At 41.2% G+C, this 18302-nt stretch overlaps 1 protein-coding gene across 1 annotated transcript in view; it reads right to left on the bottom strand.

Moving 5' to 3' along the window:
- Positions 1 to 14239: 14239 nt before the first annotated feature.
- The window catches only part of FAAH2 (fatty acid amide hydrolase 2), a 231597-nt gene continuing 227534 nt past the window's right edge, over positions 14240 to 18302 (bottom strand). The window contains exon 10 of the mRNA XM_075835625.1: positions 14240 to 14593. Within this exon, the coding sequence (XP_075691740.1) occupies positions 14418 to 14593 (176 nt within the window). The 3' untranslated portion in view covers positions 14240 to 14417. The remainder of the gene's footprint in view (positions 14594 to 18302) is intronic.

Raw genomic sequence — 18302 nt, forward strand, 5'->3', positions numbered from 1 at the left:
TTAGGCGTTTCACAGGAATTAAAGCAAAGTAGGTGAAATTTAAAAAAAATTTTTTTTTTTTGCCGAAATTCATTTCTAATACATTTTTTTTTGTAACACAGAAGGTTTTACCAGAGAAATGCAACTCAATATTTATTGCCCAGATTCTGCAGTTTTTAGAAATATCCCACATGTGGTCCTAGTGTGATAATGGACTGAAGCACTGGCCTCAGAAACAAAGAAGCACCCAGTGGATTTTGGGCCTCCTTTTTTTTAGAATATATTTTAGGCACCTTGTCAGGTTTGAAGAGGTCTTGTGGTGCCAAAACAGTGGAAACACCCCAAAAGTTACCCCATTTTGGAAACTACACCCCTCAAGGAATTTATCTAGGTGTATAGTTAGCATTTTGACCGCACAAGTTTTTCGCTAAATTTATCAGAATTAGTCTGTAAAAATGAAAATCGACTTTTTTCTGAAAAAACATAGACATTTTTAATATTTACAAGAGATAATAAAGAAAATGCACCCCAACATATGTAAAGCAATGTCTCCCGATTACGGCAATATCCCATATGTGGTAATAAACTGCTGATTGGACCCACAGCAAGGCTCAGAAGGGAAGGAGCGCCATTTGGATTTTGGAGCACGGATTTTGCTGGATTGTTTTTCGGTGCCATGCTGCCTTTGCAACGCCCTGGAGGGACCAAAACAGTGGAAGCCCTCCAAGTTACCCCATTTTGGAAACTCCCCTCAAGGAATTTTTCGAGGGCTATAGGGAGCATTTAGACTCAACGGGTCTTTTGCAGAATTTATTAGAATTAGGCGGAGAAAATTAATATCACAATTTTTTTCCACTAATATGTTGAATTTTCTCATTTTCACAAGGGATAAAGGAGAAATAAACAACCAATTTTTGTAAAGCAATTTCTCCCGGGTACGGAAAAACCCCACATGTGGTCATACATTTTTTTCATTAGAAATGAATTAACCCTTTCAGGACTGATCCATTTTTTTGCTTTCTTATTTTCGTTTTTCACTACCCGCCTTCCAAGAGCCATAACTTTTTTCTTTTTCCGTCAGTAGAGTGATGTGACGGCTTATTTCTTGCGGGAGGAATTGTAGTTTCTATTGACACCATTTAAAGTACCATAAAAAGTACTGGGAAACTGAAAAAAAATAGGAAAATATAGGAATATAGGAAAAAAATCTGATTCCATTTTTTGGGGTTTCCGTTTTTACAGCTTTTACAGGTTTCAATTTAAGTTTTTTACGGTGTTCACCGTGCGAGTTAAATAATGGTATATTGTAATAGTTCGGCCTTTTACGGACGTAGCGATATCAATTCTGTTTCTTTTTTTACATTGCTTTTGAAGAAAAATGCGAAAAGTTTTTTTTTTTTTTAACTTTTTTCTTTCTCACTACTGATAACTTTAATTCTTCTACGCATGTTATTAGACCCTTAGGGGACTTGTACCAGCGATCATTGGATCCACGGGTACAATATGCTGCAATACTAATGTATTGCAGTGTATTGTTATTTTTACAGACTCCTGTAACAGCGCGATCGCTGTTCCTGTCCGTTAGTCCCGGGTGTCAGCTGTAATACACAGCTGACACCTGCAGCGTTTGGAGCGGGCTCAACACGTGAGCCCGCTCCATACATCACCCCCGCACCATGACGTGCTATTAAGTCATAGTGCTCAAAGGGGTTAATGCATAGCGGATGTTGTGAATATTGCAGTTTTCCACTGATATGCCATTTTAGTGCATAATATGTTGTGCCCCTGAAGACAAATACCTCATAAAGCGTTAAGTGGTTCTCCCGGGTATGGCGATGCCATATATGTGGGCACAAACTGCTGTTTGGGCACGCTGCAGGGCTCAGAAGGGAGGGACGCCATTTTGCTTTTGGAGCTCAGATTTTGCTTGGTAGTTTTTCTGTTTGAGGTTTTGCTGGTATTTCAGTTTATAATGTGGGGGCATATGTAATCTGTGCAGAGAACATCAGGGCATAATAAGAGGGTATAATAATGCGGTAAATAAATAATAATTCATGGATGTGTGGCCGGTGTCGCACTGATAAATGGCGCCTCATCTTATCCGCTTTTAGAAAACACTGCACATTTTGCATCGCCATATTCCTGGGAGCCAGAACGTCTTTCTTTTTTCACCACCGGAGCTGCGTGAGTGCTTATTTGTTGCGGGCCAATCTGTACTTTTCATTGGTACCATTTTGGGGTACATGCGATTTTTTTTTTTTGATCACTTTTTATTAAATTTTTTTGCAAGCCGGGTGACCAAAAACAAGCAATTCTGACAATGTTTTTTAGTTTATTTTTTGCGGCGTTCACCGTGCACTATAAATCACCATTATATTTTATTCTGCGGGTCGGTACGATTACGGCGATACCATATGTATATAGGGTTTTTTTATGTTTTGCAGCGTTTGCGCAATAAAATCACTTTTTTATAAAATTTATTTTCTGTGTCACCATATTCTGAGAGCCGTAACTTTTTTATTTTTCAGTCAGAAAAGCTGTGTAAGAGCTTGTTTTTTGCGGGACGGGTTGTAGTTTTTATCGGTATTATTTTCGGGTACATGCGACTTTTTGATCTCTTTTTATTCTCTATTTTGGGAGGGGTGGTGACCAAAAAATAGCGATTCTGGTGTAGTTTTTTTATTGATTTTTTTTTGGGGTGTTCATCGTGCGGGAAAAATAACATTATAGTTTTATAGTTGGGGTCATTACGAACGCGGTGATACCAGATATGTGTACTTTTTTTAATGTGTTCATTTTTTTCCTATAATGAAAGACTTATTGGAAAAAAATGCAGTGTTTGTTTATATTACTTCTAACTTTTATTTTTACACTTTTTTTAAAACTTTTTTTACTTTTTTCACTTGTCCCACTAGGGGACACTTAGACTTGCAGCTTTGATCGCTGCTGGAATACATTACACTACACACGTAGTGTAATGTACTCTAACTGTCATTGTGACGTAACTGTCACTCTGACAGGAAGCTGAGGAGGACCGGCCGGAGGCTGCTCCTCCGAGGCTACCGTACATGGCAACCTGGAGGTCATTGTCTGACAAGCATCGGTAGCCCCCACGATCACTTCGTGGGGGCTGCCGATGTGCTTCAAACCACTTAATGGGGTTAAATGGGGTCAAACCATTTATGGGGTTAATTGCCGAAATCAGCGGCGACGGTCCGCTGACCGGCAAGGCTGGAGTGTCAGCTGTCTGGGACAGCTGACCTCCCGGTTCCCGGACACTGTCCGTTAGGACAGTGCGCCGGGAACTACTCCGCAATAGTACGTCTGGATGCGGGAACTAACCCCTCTGCAGGACGTACTATTGCGGAGCAGCGCGTGAAGAGGGTAAATATACACTACCGGTCCAAAGTTTTAGAGCACCCCAATTTTTCCAATTATTTTTTACATTAACACTGTTCTAGTACAGAAAATAACGTGAAATGGTTCAAAGGTCAAAAGTAAGTCAAAAACATTAAAAATAATATGAATTTTTAAGCTTAAACGCAACAATAGTCTGAATTTTTGATTTTAACCAAATGGCTTTTTTCAGGGAAAACATCAAGGACAGCACAGAAAGCAAATTATGGTTTGAAATTGGATGCAAAGGTTTCCTACAGGTGTCCACTTTTGGAGATTACTTTCAAACCCTCTGATTCTATATGACCAGTGTTAGAACAGACTGCATTGCAACACTCTGTAGGGCAGGATTTGGACAGATTTGCTCTTCAGGACAGAGCACATTGATATCATGGCAAGAAAAAGGCAATTAACAAAAGAAGACAGACAAACAATTATAACCATTAGAAGTGTAGGTCTGTCCTACAGAGAAATTGCCAAGGTGGCAGTCCGTACGGTTTCCTATACCATCAGAAGGCACTTGGAAACTGGTGGAAAAAATAAACACGTTTCCATTTCAACTACGGAGAGGAGACTTCTATCAGCAGGTTTGACAAGTTGAGTAGAAGTATAAAAAAAAAAAAAGTAAGATTGCAAAATAATTAAAAAGACTTGCATGGGCCAAGCAGCACCTCCAGTGGACTACTGAAGAGTGTCTTATGGACAGATAAATCAAATTTTGACATCTTTGGTATATCATGCAGGGTTTTTGTACGTCGTCGAGTATGTGAAAGGATGCTTCCTCAGTGTGTGACACCAACTGTCAAACATGGAGGAGGAAGCGTGACTGGGGCTCTTTTGCTGGATCCAGAGTTGGCAACTTGCACAGGATTACTGGCACACTGGACAACCACAGCATTTTGATGCACCATGCAATACCCTCTGGTGTACGCCTATTTAGTCAGGGGTTCATATTACAGCAAGACAATGATCCAAAACATACTTATAGGTTATGTCACAACTACCTAAGAAGACAAGAAGCCGGTAGGCTTTAAAGGGAACCTGTCACCAGCATTTCACCTATTAAACCAGCAATGCCAGGTAGTAGTGGGTGAAAAATCATTTCTATATAACCTATAATTGTCCTCTTAGTCGGCTCTGTAGCTTTAGTATTCAGTTTTTTAGTCTTCCCACACCGTATGCAAATGAGCATAAAAGAGTCAGATCTTCATTTGAAAAGAGTCAAATCTTTGTTTGAAAAGAGTCATATCTTCCTTCCTCTAGTCTTTCCGAGTTTGCCTCGCCTCCTTACTTTTGATTGACAGCTCCTCACTTTCCCCCGGCACACAAAATCCCGCGCTTATGCACGGATGTCCTCTTCTGGTATGTGCGCACAAAGGGACACCGGATTATTACGATAAAAGGCGCAAAATGTTTGCAGACCGTTATTTACAGTCGGAGGAGGAGTTTAGGAGAGGGGATAACGGCAATTAACTTTTTATAGCAGCGGCCAGTGAGGGATAAGTAAAGCTCAATAGGTGAAATGCTGGTGACAGGTTCCCTTTAAAGAATGAAATGACCTACACAGTCACTAGACTACAACCCCATTGAGCTTGTTTGGGATGAATTGGACAGAAGGGTGTAGACGCAGTTTTTAGAAAGAATACATGTTCCTCAAAAGTCTCTGCATCTTATAGTCGCAGTCAAGGGACCCGGCAGCGCCGGGCCCCCAACCGCTCCTTACTTAACCGCTTCCCGACCCATAATGCGCCGGAACATCATGGGGAGGGGATGATGTTTGGAGCAGGCTCACGCGCTGAACCCGCTCCATGCACTGCAGATGTCAGCTGTGTTTTACAGCTGACACTTTGTTCTAACGGCCAGGAACGGCGATGACGCTGTTTCTGGCCGTTTAACTAGTTAAATGCCGCGGTCAATAGTGACTGCGGCAATTCATAAGGGGGTCTTCCCATGAAGGACATATCCACAGGATATGTCATAAATGTTAGATAGATTTGGGTCCCAGGTCTGGGACCCCCACCTATCTCTAGAATGGGACCCCCTAAACCCCGTTTTAGCTTACTCTGCTCCCGCTGTCTCCCAGCCACTTCCAGGTTAGGTGGTCGGGAGTTACGGAAACAGTCGAGTGTTCGCTGAGCTATGCTGTTTCCGTAACTCCTATAGAAGTGAATCCTACATTGCTTCTGTAACTGCCATTCACTACATGGGAGTTATAGAAACAGCGTAGCTCAGCACGTTACGCTGTTTACGTAACTCATCCACGTATTGTACCAGCGATCTAACGATCGCTGGTTCAAGTCCCCTAGGGGCACTAATAAAATATGTAAAAAAAAAAAAAAGTTAATTTTTTTTTGCACTCCTGAAAATTGATTTCAAAGTTAAAAAAAAAAACTTTCCCATTTTTCCCCAAGCACAATGTAAAAAAAAGAAAAATTAATTGGTATCGATGCGTCCGTAAAAGTCTGAACTATTACAATATAGCATTACTTGACTCGCACGGTGAACGGCGTAGAAACAAAATATTGAAAACCCCACAATCGGTGTTTTTTTTTATCACCATAGCGCTAAAAAGAATGAAATAAAGAGTGATAAAGAAATGGTATGTAACAAAAAATGGTGCTAATAAAAACTACAGCTCGTCACGCAAAAAATAAGCCCTCACACCGCTCAAACGATTAAAATATATAAGTTATGGCTCTGAGAATGTGGTGAAACCGAATAAAAATTTATTTTTTTAAAGAGTTTTTTCTTGTTAAACGTAGTAAAATATGAATAGCCATTAAAAACTGATCAACGGTCAGTTTTTCATGGCCATTTTGCATCAGTGTGTCCAAATTTTCATCTATTTCCAGTCAGTCTGTCCGTTTATAACCCCTTCCCTCTTTGCCCACTTTTGACCTTCCTGACAGAGCCTTATATTTCAAATCTGACGTTTCACTGTATGTGGTAATAACTTCGGAATGCTTTTACCTATCTAAGCGATTCTGAGATTTTCTCGTGACACATTGGACTTTGTTACTGGCAAAATTTGCTCAATACATTCAGTATTCAATTGTGAAAAACACCAAAATTTTGCGAAAAATTTGCATTTTTCTACATTTAAATGTATCTGCTTGTAAGACAGGCAGTTATACCACACAATATTGTTGCTACTTAACATCCCCCATATGTCTACTTTAGATTGGCATAGTTTTTTGAACATCCTTTTATTTTTCTAGGACGTTACAAGGCTTAGAACTTTAGCAGCAATTTCTCACATTTTCAAGAAAATTTCAAAAGGCTATTTTTACAGGGGCCAGTTCAGTTGTGAAGTGGCTTTGAGTGCCTTATATATTAGAAACCCCCAATAAGTCACCCCATTTTAAAGACCTCACCCCTCAAAGTATTCAAAACAGCATTTAGAAAGTTTCTTAACCCTTTAGACTTTTCACAGGAATTAAACCAAAGTACAGATGAAATTTACAAATTTTGTGTTTTTGTTTTTTTTTGGGCATAAATTTATTTTGAATCCAATTTTTTTTGTAACACCAGAGAAATACAACTCTATATTTATTGCCCAGGTTCTGCAGATTTAGGAAATATACCACATGTGGCCCTAGTGTGCTAATGTACTGAAACACAGGCCTCAGAATCATCGGGGCACCTAGAGGATTTTGGGGCCTCCTTTTTATTAGAATATATTTTAGGCACCATGTCAGGTTTGAAGGGCTCTTGCGGTGCAAAAACAGTGGAAATCCAACAAAAATGACTCCATTTGGGAAACTACCCACCTCAAAGAAATTATCTAGGGGTATAGTGAGCATTTTGACCCCACAGGTTTATTGCAGAAATTATTGGAAATAGCCCGTAAAAATTTAAATCGACATTATTTCAAAGAAAATGTAGGTTTAGCTAATTTTTTTTCATTTCCACAAGGTCTAAAGGGGAAAAAGCACCGCAACATTTGTAAAGCAATTTCTCCCGAGTAAAACAATACCCCACATGTGGTCATAAATGGCTGTTTGGACACATAGCAGGGTTTAGAAGGGAAAGAGCGCTATTTGGCTTTTGGAGATCACATGTAGCAGGAATGGTTTGTGGAGGCCATGTCACATTTGCAAAGCCCCTGGGGGGACAAAACAATAAAAACGCCCAGAAAGTGACTCCATTTAGGAAACTACACCCCTTGAGGAATTCATCTAGGGGTGTAGTAAGCATTTTGTTAGAATTGGGCAGTGAATATAAAAACAATCCCTTTTCTTCAATAAGACGTAGCTTTGGCTCAAAATGTTTCATTTTCTCAACAAATAAAGGAAAAAAAGAACACCAACATTTGTAAAGATATTTCTCCAGAGTAAGGCAATACCCTATATGTGGTAATAGACTGCTGTTTGTGCACATGGCAGGGCTCAGAATGGAAGGAGCGGCATTTGGCTTTTGGAGTGCAGATTTTGCTGGATTGGTTTCTGGTCGCTATGTCGCATTTGCAAAGCCCCTGTGGGACCAAAACAGTGGAAACCCCCCAGAAGTGACCACATTTTGGAAACTACACCCCTAAAGGTATTCACCTAGGGGTGTAAGTGAGCATGTTAACCCTTCAGGTGTTTTGCAGAAATTAGTGTGCACTCGATGTTGCATAGTGAATATAGGATTTTTTTCCATAGATATGCCAATTTGTGGTGCTCAGCTTGTGCCACCATAACAAGACAGCTTTCTAATTATTATGCAGTGTTTCCCGGTTTTAGAATCTCCCTACATGTGGCCCTAATCTCTTGCCTGGACATTTGACAGGGCTCAGGAGTGAAAGAGTACCATGTAAAATTGAGGCCTAATTTGGTGATTTACAAAGTATTGGTTCACAATTGCAGAGACTCTGATGTGAAATGATAAAAGAAACCCCTGAGAAGTGACCCCATTTTGGAAACTGCACCCCTCAAGACATTTATTAAGGGGTGTAGTGAGCATTTTCACCCTACAGGACTTTTCCATAAATGATTGTGCTGCGGATGGTGCAAAGTAAAAATAGAAATTTTTACCTAGATATGCTATTTCAGTGGCAAATATGTCATGCCCAGCTTGTGCCACTGGAGACACACATCCGAAAAAGTTAAAAGGGTTTTCCCGGGTATGGCGATGCCATATATATGGAAGTAAACAGCTGTTTGGGCACACTGGGGTTCAGAGGAGAGGAAGTACCATTTGGCTTTTGGAGCGTGGATTTGCTTGATAGTCGTTTTCTTTGAGTATTGCTGGTGTTTCCTTTTATAATGTGGGAGCATATGTAAGCTGGGCAGAGTACATCAGGAGCATAGTCAGGTGGTATAAAAATTGTGTTATTAAAAAACAGTAAAATAATCCATAGATGTGCGTTATGCTGTGACGCAATCCTTTCTGCACAGGCCAGTGTTGCAGTGATAAATGTCCTTCCTAATCCCCCTTTTGGTCCACTATCCGCACCTTTGCAATTTGGGGAATTTTGCTGGGAAGTGTTGTCCTGGTACAATACGGGTACCCTCGCTTCCAGCAGATATGTTGGGGCTCTTCCCTTCCTGGTTCCCTAATTTTAGGGCCTTGATAATTCGCCTCTTGAAACGGAAGAAATGTTCCCCCTCGGGCCTGCACAGTTGCATATTTTTTATTTCCTGACTTATGGAAGCCCTAACTAATTTTATTTTTTTAAAGACGTAGCGGTATGAGGGCTGTTGTTTTGCGGGATGAGCTATAGTTTTTATTGTACCATTTTTTCACTTTTTATCCTATTCTTTGGGAGGCATGGTGACCAAAAACAGCAATTCTTGCATAGTTTTTAATTTTTTTTTATACAGCGTTCACAATGCGTTTATAAATTACATGTTAACTTTATTCTGCGGGTCAGTCAGATTCCGGCGATGCCTAATTTATAGCACTTTTTATGTTTTTACAACTTTTTGCACAATAAAATTACTTTTGTAAAAAGAATGTGTTTTTTCTGTCGCCATGTTGAGAACCATAACGTGTTTTTTTTCACCGATGGAGCTGTATGAGGGCTTGTTTCTTGCGAGACTAGCTATAGTTTATATAGGTTCCATCTTTGGATACGTGCAACTTTTTGATCACTTTTTATTCCAATATTTGTAGGGCAAAGTGACCAAAAAACTAATACTGGTACTGTTTTTTAATGTGCGTCAAAAAACTCTGGGTGAATAGGGCCTTTCGGTCGCGGCGATACCAAATATGTACTGTATGGTTTTATTTTTTTCAATAATGAAGGACTTGATTAGGGAAAAAGGGCGAATGTACTTTATTTTATTACTTGAAACTTTTATTATGTCTTAAAACGTTTTATTACACTTTTTGTACACTTTTTTTTCCAAGTCCCGTTACAGGTGAATGTCAGATGTAACATACAGCCGATATCCACCGCTGATGATGCCGGCTGCCGGTGCCATCTTGTCGTCTGCTATGGAAGCCTTTCAGGCTCCGCCTCTGGGCCAGGCCTATAAGGCTTCCATGCTAGGCAGACCGGGAGGCCAGTATTAGGCCTCCGGTTGCCATTGCGGCCACCAGAACCCCGGCAATTTCTTTGCTGTGGTGCCGATGAGCTCAAAACAACTTAAATGTAGCGATCGCCTTTGACCGCTGCATTTAAGGGGTTAATGGCGGGGATCGAAGCTAATTTCGGTCCCTGGCATTACAGCCGGATGTCAGCTGTAATGCACTGTTGACATCCGGCGATGATGGCACCGACTCAGCTTCTGAGCCGGTGCCATGCATTTCTTGTATGGATATGGCAAAATGTGGGAAGCACTAGCTTTTCATGACGTATCCATACGACAAACGTCGGTAAGAAGTTAATGGCCGTTTGTTATCAGTTTGCCATTTGTTTTTCATGACCGTTAATAAAAAATTTAAAAAAAACGCATTTTGGTTTTTAGCCCAACCCCTGAAAACACCACAGTGCCCATGTAGATAGTGCCGCAATGTCCCTATAGATCATAGGTCTCAAACACGTGGCCCCCTGTAGCTGTAGTCTGCGGCCTGCTGACATCAGGAGAGCAGATAAGCCGAATTAGGAGAGCCGCACACACCCCCCTGTAGATAGTGCCACGCCACACACCTCACCCTGTGGACAGCGCTACACACCACCTTCTATAGATAGCTATTGTTATAGTAGTTCAAATAGCGAACTGATTAACAGTAATTTTTGTATTTTATCAAATTTGAAAGTAATGCGGCCCGTCAACGTCAATTTTTTCCTATGTGCGGCCCATTTGCCCGGCCAAGTTTGAGACCCCTGCTGTAAATAGTGCCACAGTGCACACTGTGGATAATGCACACACAGAGCCCACTATAGATAGTGCTACAGTAGCACTAGTGCCCACATAATGTCCACATATAAAGTGCCAGTGTCCACTGTAGATAGTGCCACGCCTCCCGTATAGTGCCACAGTGCCCATGTAGATAGCACCATCCCTCCCACTGCAAATATATGGACAGTGACGTCAAGGGCTTCCTCTAAGAGGGGAATCCCCTGCAAGAGGGTCGGCAACCCTCTGGCTGGGGATTCCGCTTCAGCATTATCCTATTATGGATAGTGACGCCAGGGTTTTCTCCAGGAGCCAAATCCCTTGCCAGAGCGGGGTCTAGCCACCAGGGATTCCGCTCTTACAGGGAACTACACTGGCGATGTCAACGGGGGGGAAGGGGTTTGCTATCTACTAGGGGATTGGTGCCATCTACATGGGGGGTGCTATCTACAGGGTGGCGTCAGGGGGAGCCCCTGACTATATATGGACAGTGACGTCAAGGGCTTTCTTACGACGAGTCCACGGCCAGAGATCTTGCAATGCTGTGGCCGGAGACACCATAGTTGAAAGCCCTGACTTCACAGTCTATATGTGGGCAGTGCTCAAAGTAGCGCTGTGTGTGGAGAGTCCTCGACCAGGATCAGTTTTTACCGGCAGTTACAAGGTTTGATCCAGAAAAACGGCCAGTAAAAACTGATCCATTAACTTCTAAGGGAGCTGTCTAGCCATAAAGAGGGTCAAAAATAGGCGATGTCCTATTTTTTTTTTTGACGGCTGGTATTCACAGGCCGTTAAAAAAATAAATATGTGAATACACCCATAGAACTTCATTATCGTGTGAATGTGCCTTAATCCATTATTTTTATTAATCGTAACTTGTTTATTTCTGCTATGCTTTCATTTCAAAGAACATTTGAGACATTTAAACTGTGTAAATATCAATGCATACAGGAAAAATTGAGATTCCAAAACTTTTGACCGGTAGTGTATATGGCAAGTCTCGTTTTCCTAATCTGCTGGCACAGCACAGCCAAATTGTACCTAAAATATATTTATTTAATCCTTAATTTTGACGAGGTCTTGGTATGACAAAACAAAGTAAACATCCCAAAAAAGACCTCATTTTGGAAACTACACCCCACAAGGATATCATCTAGGGGTGAAGTGAGCATTTTGACCCCACAGGTGTTTTATAGATTTTATTAGAATTTGGACGTGAAAATAAAAAAAATGACCAATAAGATGTCGTTTTAGCTAAAAAAAAAAAAATCCACAAGGAATAAAGAAGAAAAAGCCCCCCAACATTTGTGGAGCAACTTATGCGCCCATAAATTGCTGTTTGGGCACACGGCAGGGGTTAGAAGGGAAGGCACCACATTTGGCTTTTGGAACGCAGATTTTGCTGGATTGTTTTCTCTGCACCATGTCTCATTTGCAAAGCCCCTTAGGGAACAGTACAGTGGAAACTCCCCAGAAGTGACTCCATTTAGGAATCTATACCCCTTGAAGAATTATTCTAGGGGTTTAGTGAGCATTTTGACTCCACAAGTGTTTCATAGATTTTATTAGAATTGGGCAGTGGAAATAAAAAAAATTTTTTCCCAATAATATATAGATTTGTAAAGCAATTTCTCCCGAGTACGGCAATACCCCATGTGTGGTTACAAACTGCTGTTTGGGCACACGGTATAGCTCAGAAGCGAAGGAGCGCCATTTGGCTTTTCGAGTACAGATTTTGCTGGATTGGTTTCTGGGCGCTATGTTGCATTTGCAAAGCCCCTATGGGACAAAAACACTGGAAACCCTCTAGAAGTGTTTCTCATTTTGGAAACTACACCCTTAAGGTATTCACCTAGGGGTGTAGTGGGAATGTTAACCCTGCATGTGTTTCTACAGAAATTCGTGTACACTCGATGTTGTAGAGTGAAAATGGAAATTTTTCCATAGATATGCCAATATTTGGTGTCCAGCTTGTGCCAACATAAAAACACAGCTCTCTAATTATTGTTCTGTGTGTCCCAGTTTCTGAAACACCCTACATGTGGCCCTGAGCTTTTGCCTGGACGATCGACAGAGCTCTGGAGTGAAAGAGTACCATGCGAAATAGAGACCTTATTTGGCGACTTACCAAGTATTGGTTCACAATGGCAGAGGCTCTGATGTGAAATAAAAAAAAAAGAACCCTGAGCATTGACCCCATTTTGGAAACCTACACACCTCAAGGCATTTATTAAGGTGTGTAGAGAGCATTTTCACCCAAAAGATTTCTTCCATAAATGATTGCACTGCAAATGGTGCAAAGTAAAAATTGCAATTTTTCCCCAGATGTGCCTTTTCAGTGGCAAATGTCGTGCCCAGCCTGTGCCACTGGAGACCTATACCCCAAAAATTGTCAAAAGGGTTCTCCCTCGTTTGGCAATGCTATATATGTGGAAGTAAACTTCTGTTTGGGCACGCTGTAGGGTTCAGAAAGGAGGGAGCGCCATTTGGCTTTTGGAGCGTGGATTTTGCTTGGCAGTAGTTTTGTTTGGAGTTTTACTGGTATTTTAGTTTGATGTGGGGGCATATGTAAGTTGGGCAGAGTACATCAGGGACAGTCAGGTGGTATAATAATGGGGTAAAAAAACCTGTAAAATCCATAGATGTGTGTTACGCTACGAAGCAATACTTTCTGCACAGGCTAGTGTCGCAATGATAAATGTCCTTTTATCACCATTTGTTACACACTCCACACCTTTGCAGTTTCGGGAATTTTGCTTAGAAAGTGTTGTCCTGATATAATACGGGCACCCTCGCTTCCAGCAGATGTTTGAGTTCTCCCCTTCCTGGTTCCTTAATTTTAGGGCCTTGATCGCCGCTTGAAACCATAGAAATGTTCCCCTCGGGCCTGCAAAACATATTTTTCTTTCCTGAATGGGAGCCTTAACTTACCTTATTTTTTTCATAGACTTCGTGGTATGGGGGCGTTTTTTTGCTGAACGAGCTGTAGTTTTTATTGGTACCATTTTGGGGTACATTTTGATCCCTTTTTATCCTTTTTTTTAGGAAGGCAAGGTGACCAAAAAATAGCAAATTGTGGTATAGTTTTTTTACATAGCCTTCATCTGTTATAAATTGCATGTCAACTTTATTCTGCGGGTCTGTACGATTCCGGTGATACCAAATTTATAGCACTTTTTTGTTTTACAACTTTTTGCACAATAAAATTACTTTTGTAAAAAGAATAATTTTTCTGTTGTCGTGTTGTAAGAGCCATAACTTTTTTATTTTTTCGTCGACGCAGCTCCTGAGCCTGCTCCATCACCGCAACGTAATGGTACTGCGCTTTGTGGGAACCCCTGCCTGTCAGTGCTGTATAAATATACGGCGGATGTCGGGAAGGGGTTAAGAGTTTTAGAGAGAGCAAACACCAAACCGATGGAAAAATTGCATTCTATAAATGTGCCCATGTGTGTAAGCAGTAGCCATGTGGACTGTAAGTAACCTGTACTATTACGCCTCCTTTTTCTTATTTTCTTTTACATCCATATTCTGCCATGTCTTCAAGACTCAATTGCTGATGGAGTCAATTCAAGTGGTAAAAAGGAAAATCAAGGGAATATATTTGGTGCTTTATTGCTAGTATATATTTATATATATTCGTTTTTCAACATTGCTTATAAAAGGAGATCCTATTATAGAACACGATACATCACTTTGAATTTGCAATTTTATAAAAAAAATTGCAAACGAGTGGACAATCCATTGAAAGAACAATTCAAAATTTTATCCCATGTCTCAGATATTTCCTGGTGGTGTCCAACCAACTAGCGATTTTTCCAGATGCTGGGCAAGTGCCAAAGTTAGATGGTCATTGTGCTGAGAAGAAATGATTTGTATGCCTAAGGGCAGTCCAGATTCACTAAGCCCCAGTGGGCACTGCGTAACTGGAAGTCCTAAAACATTAATTATCCCTGGGGGAAAAAAAGGAAAAATGTTTTTATTAATATTAGTAATGTAACTCTGCAGAACAAATAATGAGATGCAACAGAAAAACGTGTTTCATGCAAGTTAGAGAATTAATCCATTAGTGACTGCCAATCCGCCTTTTCACAGTGGTTACATAGGGGCCTTATTCTGATGCATGAGCCTTTTTACGGTGCATCGGAATAAGCCCGTCCTGAGTATCCCATGCCGTGAGGAGCGGGTGCTTGGCGTATTACCATACACAATCGTTAATTAACATTTACAATACAGATGTAGCCGTCTTTGCCTTGACTTTTAATGCATTAAATAAACAATGGCTAGATCCCTTATCTTGACTTTTTCAATTTTGTTGTGTAATATCACGCTGCAGCAAGCTATCAGAATCAAGTTAAAGGTGGCTACGTCTGTATGTCTTTATTTTGGCGTCATTTTTTGAATGTCATGTTTTAGAAGGCTTATAAATTTGGTAGCAATTGTTAATATACCGTTGCAACACGTCAGTTTGCAAAATATCTAGGAGGCATTAAATTTCAGGAGGGATAAACAAAGGTACAGAGTGGGGTCACGAAGTGCTGAGGCGCATAGTGCATTAAAGTCTTCTACGTTCTGCTCACTTAATAAATGCAGAGTTCTAAACCTCCTCTTGCATTATCAGCAAAAAATCTGTGGGCCAGGAACTTCATGGCATGGGTTTTTATGGCAGACCAACTGCATGCAAGCCTTACATCACTAAGGACAATGCCAAGCGTCGGATGGAGTAGTGGACTTGGGCGTAGTGAAAACGTGTCCTGTGGAGTGACATATTACGCTTCTGTATTTAGCAGTCTGATGGACGAGTATGGGTCTGGCAAATGCTGGGAGAATGTAACCTGTCAGTTGTGGGCTCTAATTCAAATGAATATTTAACAGACTGATGGAGACGCTGGTTCAGCATCGAAATGTGCAGCCTCAGTAAATCATATTTGCACTACTACCTGTGATGACCGCAGCGCTGTTCCAGCGGTCCCTATATAGATTTATATAATTTTTTTTACCAAATTCCTAGAGAGATTTATAAAAAACCTTATTCTTGTCATGTGCATCTATGCCCCTTTTGATGCACCCAAATTATCCTATTTGCCTTGGCAGCAGCCGCCAGACACTGGTTGCTATAATTAAAGAGATTAGCTGATCAGCGCTGTAATGTAGATAACAGCTTCTTTCACAGCACAATCACGCTGTAACAATGGACTGGAACAATGAGAGTGTATGACGCTGATTGGACACTGGTCAGCGTCATACACTTCTCTTTACAACGCCCAGTTGGTAAAAAGTAAAAACACGCCAGTTGTCTTAAACTAATTAGCATAAATCTAAAATTCCTATAACTTGCTCAAAAATTATTGTTTTTCAAAATAAAAACCACTGCTGTTATCTACATTACAGCGCCAATCAGATTATGTAGGAGAGGCACTTATAATCTGATGGCAGAGCCTCTTTAAGTTTTAGTATGCAATTGTGACCTGTATTTTCTCTTGCAAGTGCCTAACCTTAGGGCTCATTCACATCATGCTTTTTCCTTCCCATATCCAACATATACATATATGAAACAATGGAATACAGGGTGGCTCACCCACGATGTAGGCAAATGCGTGATGTAGTTGAGTGCACAGTTGGCACAATAATACAAGATAAAACGATCTCACAAGACTAAAATCAATGTTAAAGTTTTATATGAATTATATTTATTTACGTTCCAAATGTTTGACAACACGACTTTTTGCATATATAGAAAGGACAATAAGACCATATGGAACAATACACAACAAAAACGAGTACAAAAAATTAGTGATGAAGAAAACCTCCAATCTTGCTGTCCGTTATCCCAGTTACAAAAAAAAACAGTGAACAATTGAAAAAGTAAAAGAAGAGTACTCACAGGAACTTTAACTCCTCTTTTCAACTCTGGTTTAATAACTCCACATAGATCACAAGCCACTTAATTCAGCTAGCCCAAAAGAGAGCAAGCTCAGAGTGAGTCCTGCTAGTTAATGTATATCATTTGAAAGCAATTAACCCCTGTTGTGTAGTTCCGTCAGAGCTTCCCGTCAGAACGGAACCCTGACGGAGACAAACGGTAACCATCGGTTTCTGTTTGCATCACCATATATTTCAGTGGTAAGTATTGCACACAGGAAAAATATATAACAAATAAAGTTCTGAGCCAAAAATTGAGCACAACCAGTAGCGTAACTATAAGGGTCGCCCGCGGCCCCGCACACCACATCATTAAATAGGCCCCAGTTACCATTGTACCTTTTGTAAACTACACGGGCCACAGTTACGATAGTAACTGACAGCACTTACCCTCCTCGTTCCGGAGCACAGTGGAGGTCCTGACGTCACGACGCTGTGCACCGTGCACAACTTCGCGACCCTGGATGGCGTCAGGACCTCCGCTGCGGCCGAAGAGTGTGGTTACTTTAATATCTCTGTCTGCTGGAGCTGATTGGCAGGGGTCCCGGGAGTCAGACCCCGACCTATCAGCTGTTTTGAAGGCGCCGCAGCGCTCGTACGAGTGCTACTTCCCCATCATTCCGGTCACCTGCTCACACTGTGAATTGTCGATACGGACGTGTCGGCGATTCACAGTGTGAGCAAGTATGGGAAATGAAGGGGAAGCAGTGATCGTATGTATACATGGTAGGCTTAGATACATGACCCACGTGTGATCCTGTCTGAGGAGCCCTGTATCTAAGACTACCACATGGTAGGCTTAGATACAGGGCCCCAGCAGACAGTAATCTTATGCAGTATAATATTACTGTCTGCTGAGGCCCTGTATCTAAGCATCTTACCATAACCACATGGCAAGCTTAGATACATGGCCCATGTTTGATCCTGTCTGATGGGCTCTGTATTTAAGCCTACCACATGTGTTACTAATGTTTGTTTTTTTGTGTATTTTTTTTACAGGCTCGGTTGTTGGACTACGTCGGATTCAAGGACTACTTCGATGACGTTTTATTTTTATTATGAATAAAATGGTTATAAAGGGTTGTGTGGGGGTTTTTTATTTCAATAAAATATTTTTTCTATGTATTTTTTTAAAACTTTATCTCTACCTCCTTAGTAATGGCCGCTGGCTGATTGACAGCATCCTTTACTAAGGTGGAGCTTAGAGTTAGCCGATGCAGAGGCTAACACTAACCCCCATTATTGCCCACCGCCACCAGTGATGAACCATCTGTAGTGATGGTCGCGCACTGGGACGGCCGCAGGCTGGTATTATCAGGCTGCGAAAAGCCAGAAACAGTGGCTCTTCCCACCCTGGTAATTCTAGTCTGCAGCTTCTATGTTGTATCTAGCTTGTTATGAAAAATGGAGACCCCACGTCATTTAAAAAAAAAATAATTAGAAAGAACGATGTGGGGTTCCCCCATTTTTCATAACCAGCCAGATACAACATAGCAGCAGCAGCAGCAGCCGCCTAGCATTACTAGAGTTGGAAGGGCCACGGTTTCTGGCCTTTCTCAACCTAATAATACCAGCTTGCAGTCGCCCCAGTGCCCGTCCATCACTACAGATGGTCGGATACTGGATCGTACACGGCTCTCCCCGGGCTATTTCCCCTAACGTTTTAAGACCTTAGTAATGCCGCTGGTTGCTAGTGCTGCATCGTTGGGTCACTTAGGAGACCCAGCGATGCAGCTGAAA

This window comes from Rhinoderma darwinii, chromosome 8 (assembly GCF_050947455.1).
Source record: "Rhinoderma darwinii isolate aRhiDar2 chromosome 8, aRhiDar2.hap1, whole genome shotgun sequence".
Classification (NCBI taxonomy): Eukaryota; Metazoa; Chordata; class Amphibia; order Anura; family Rhinodermatidae; genus Rhinoderma; species Rhinoderma darwinii.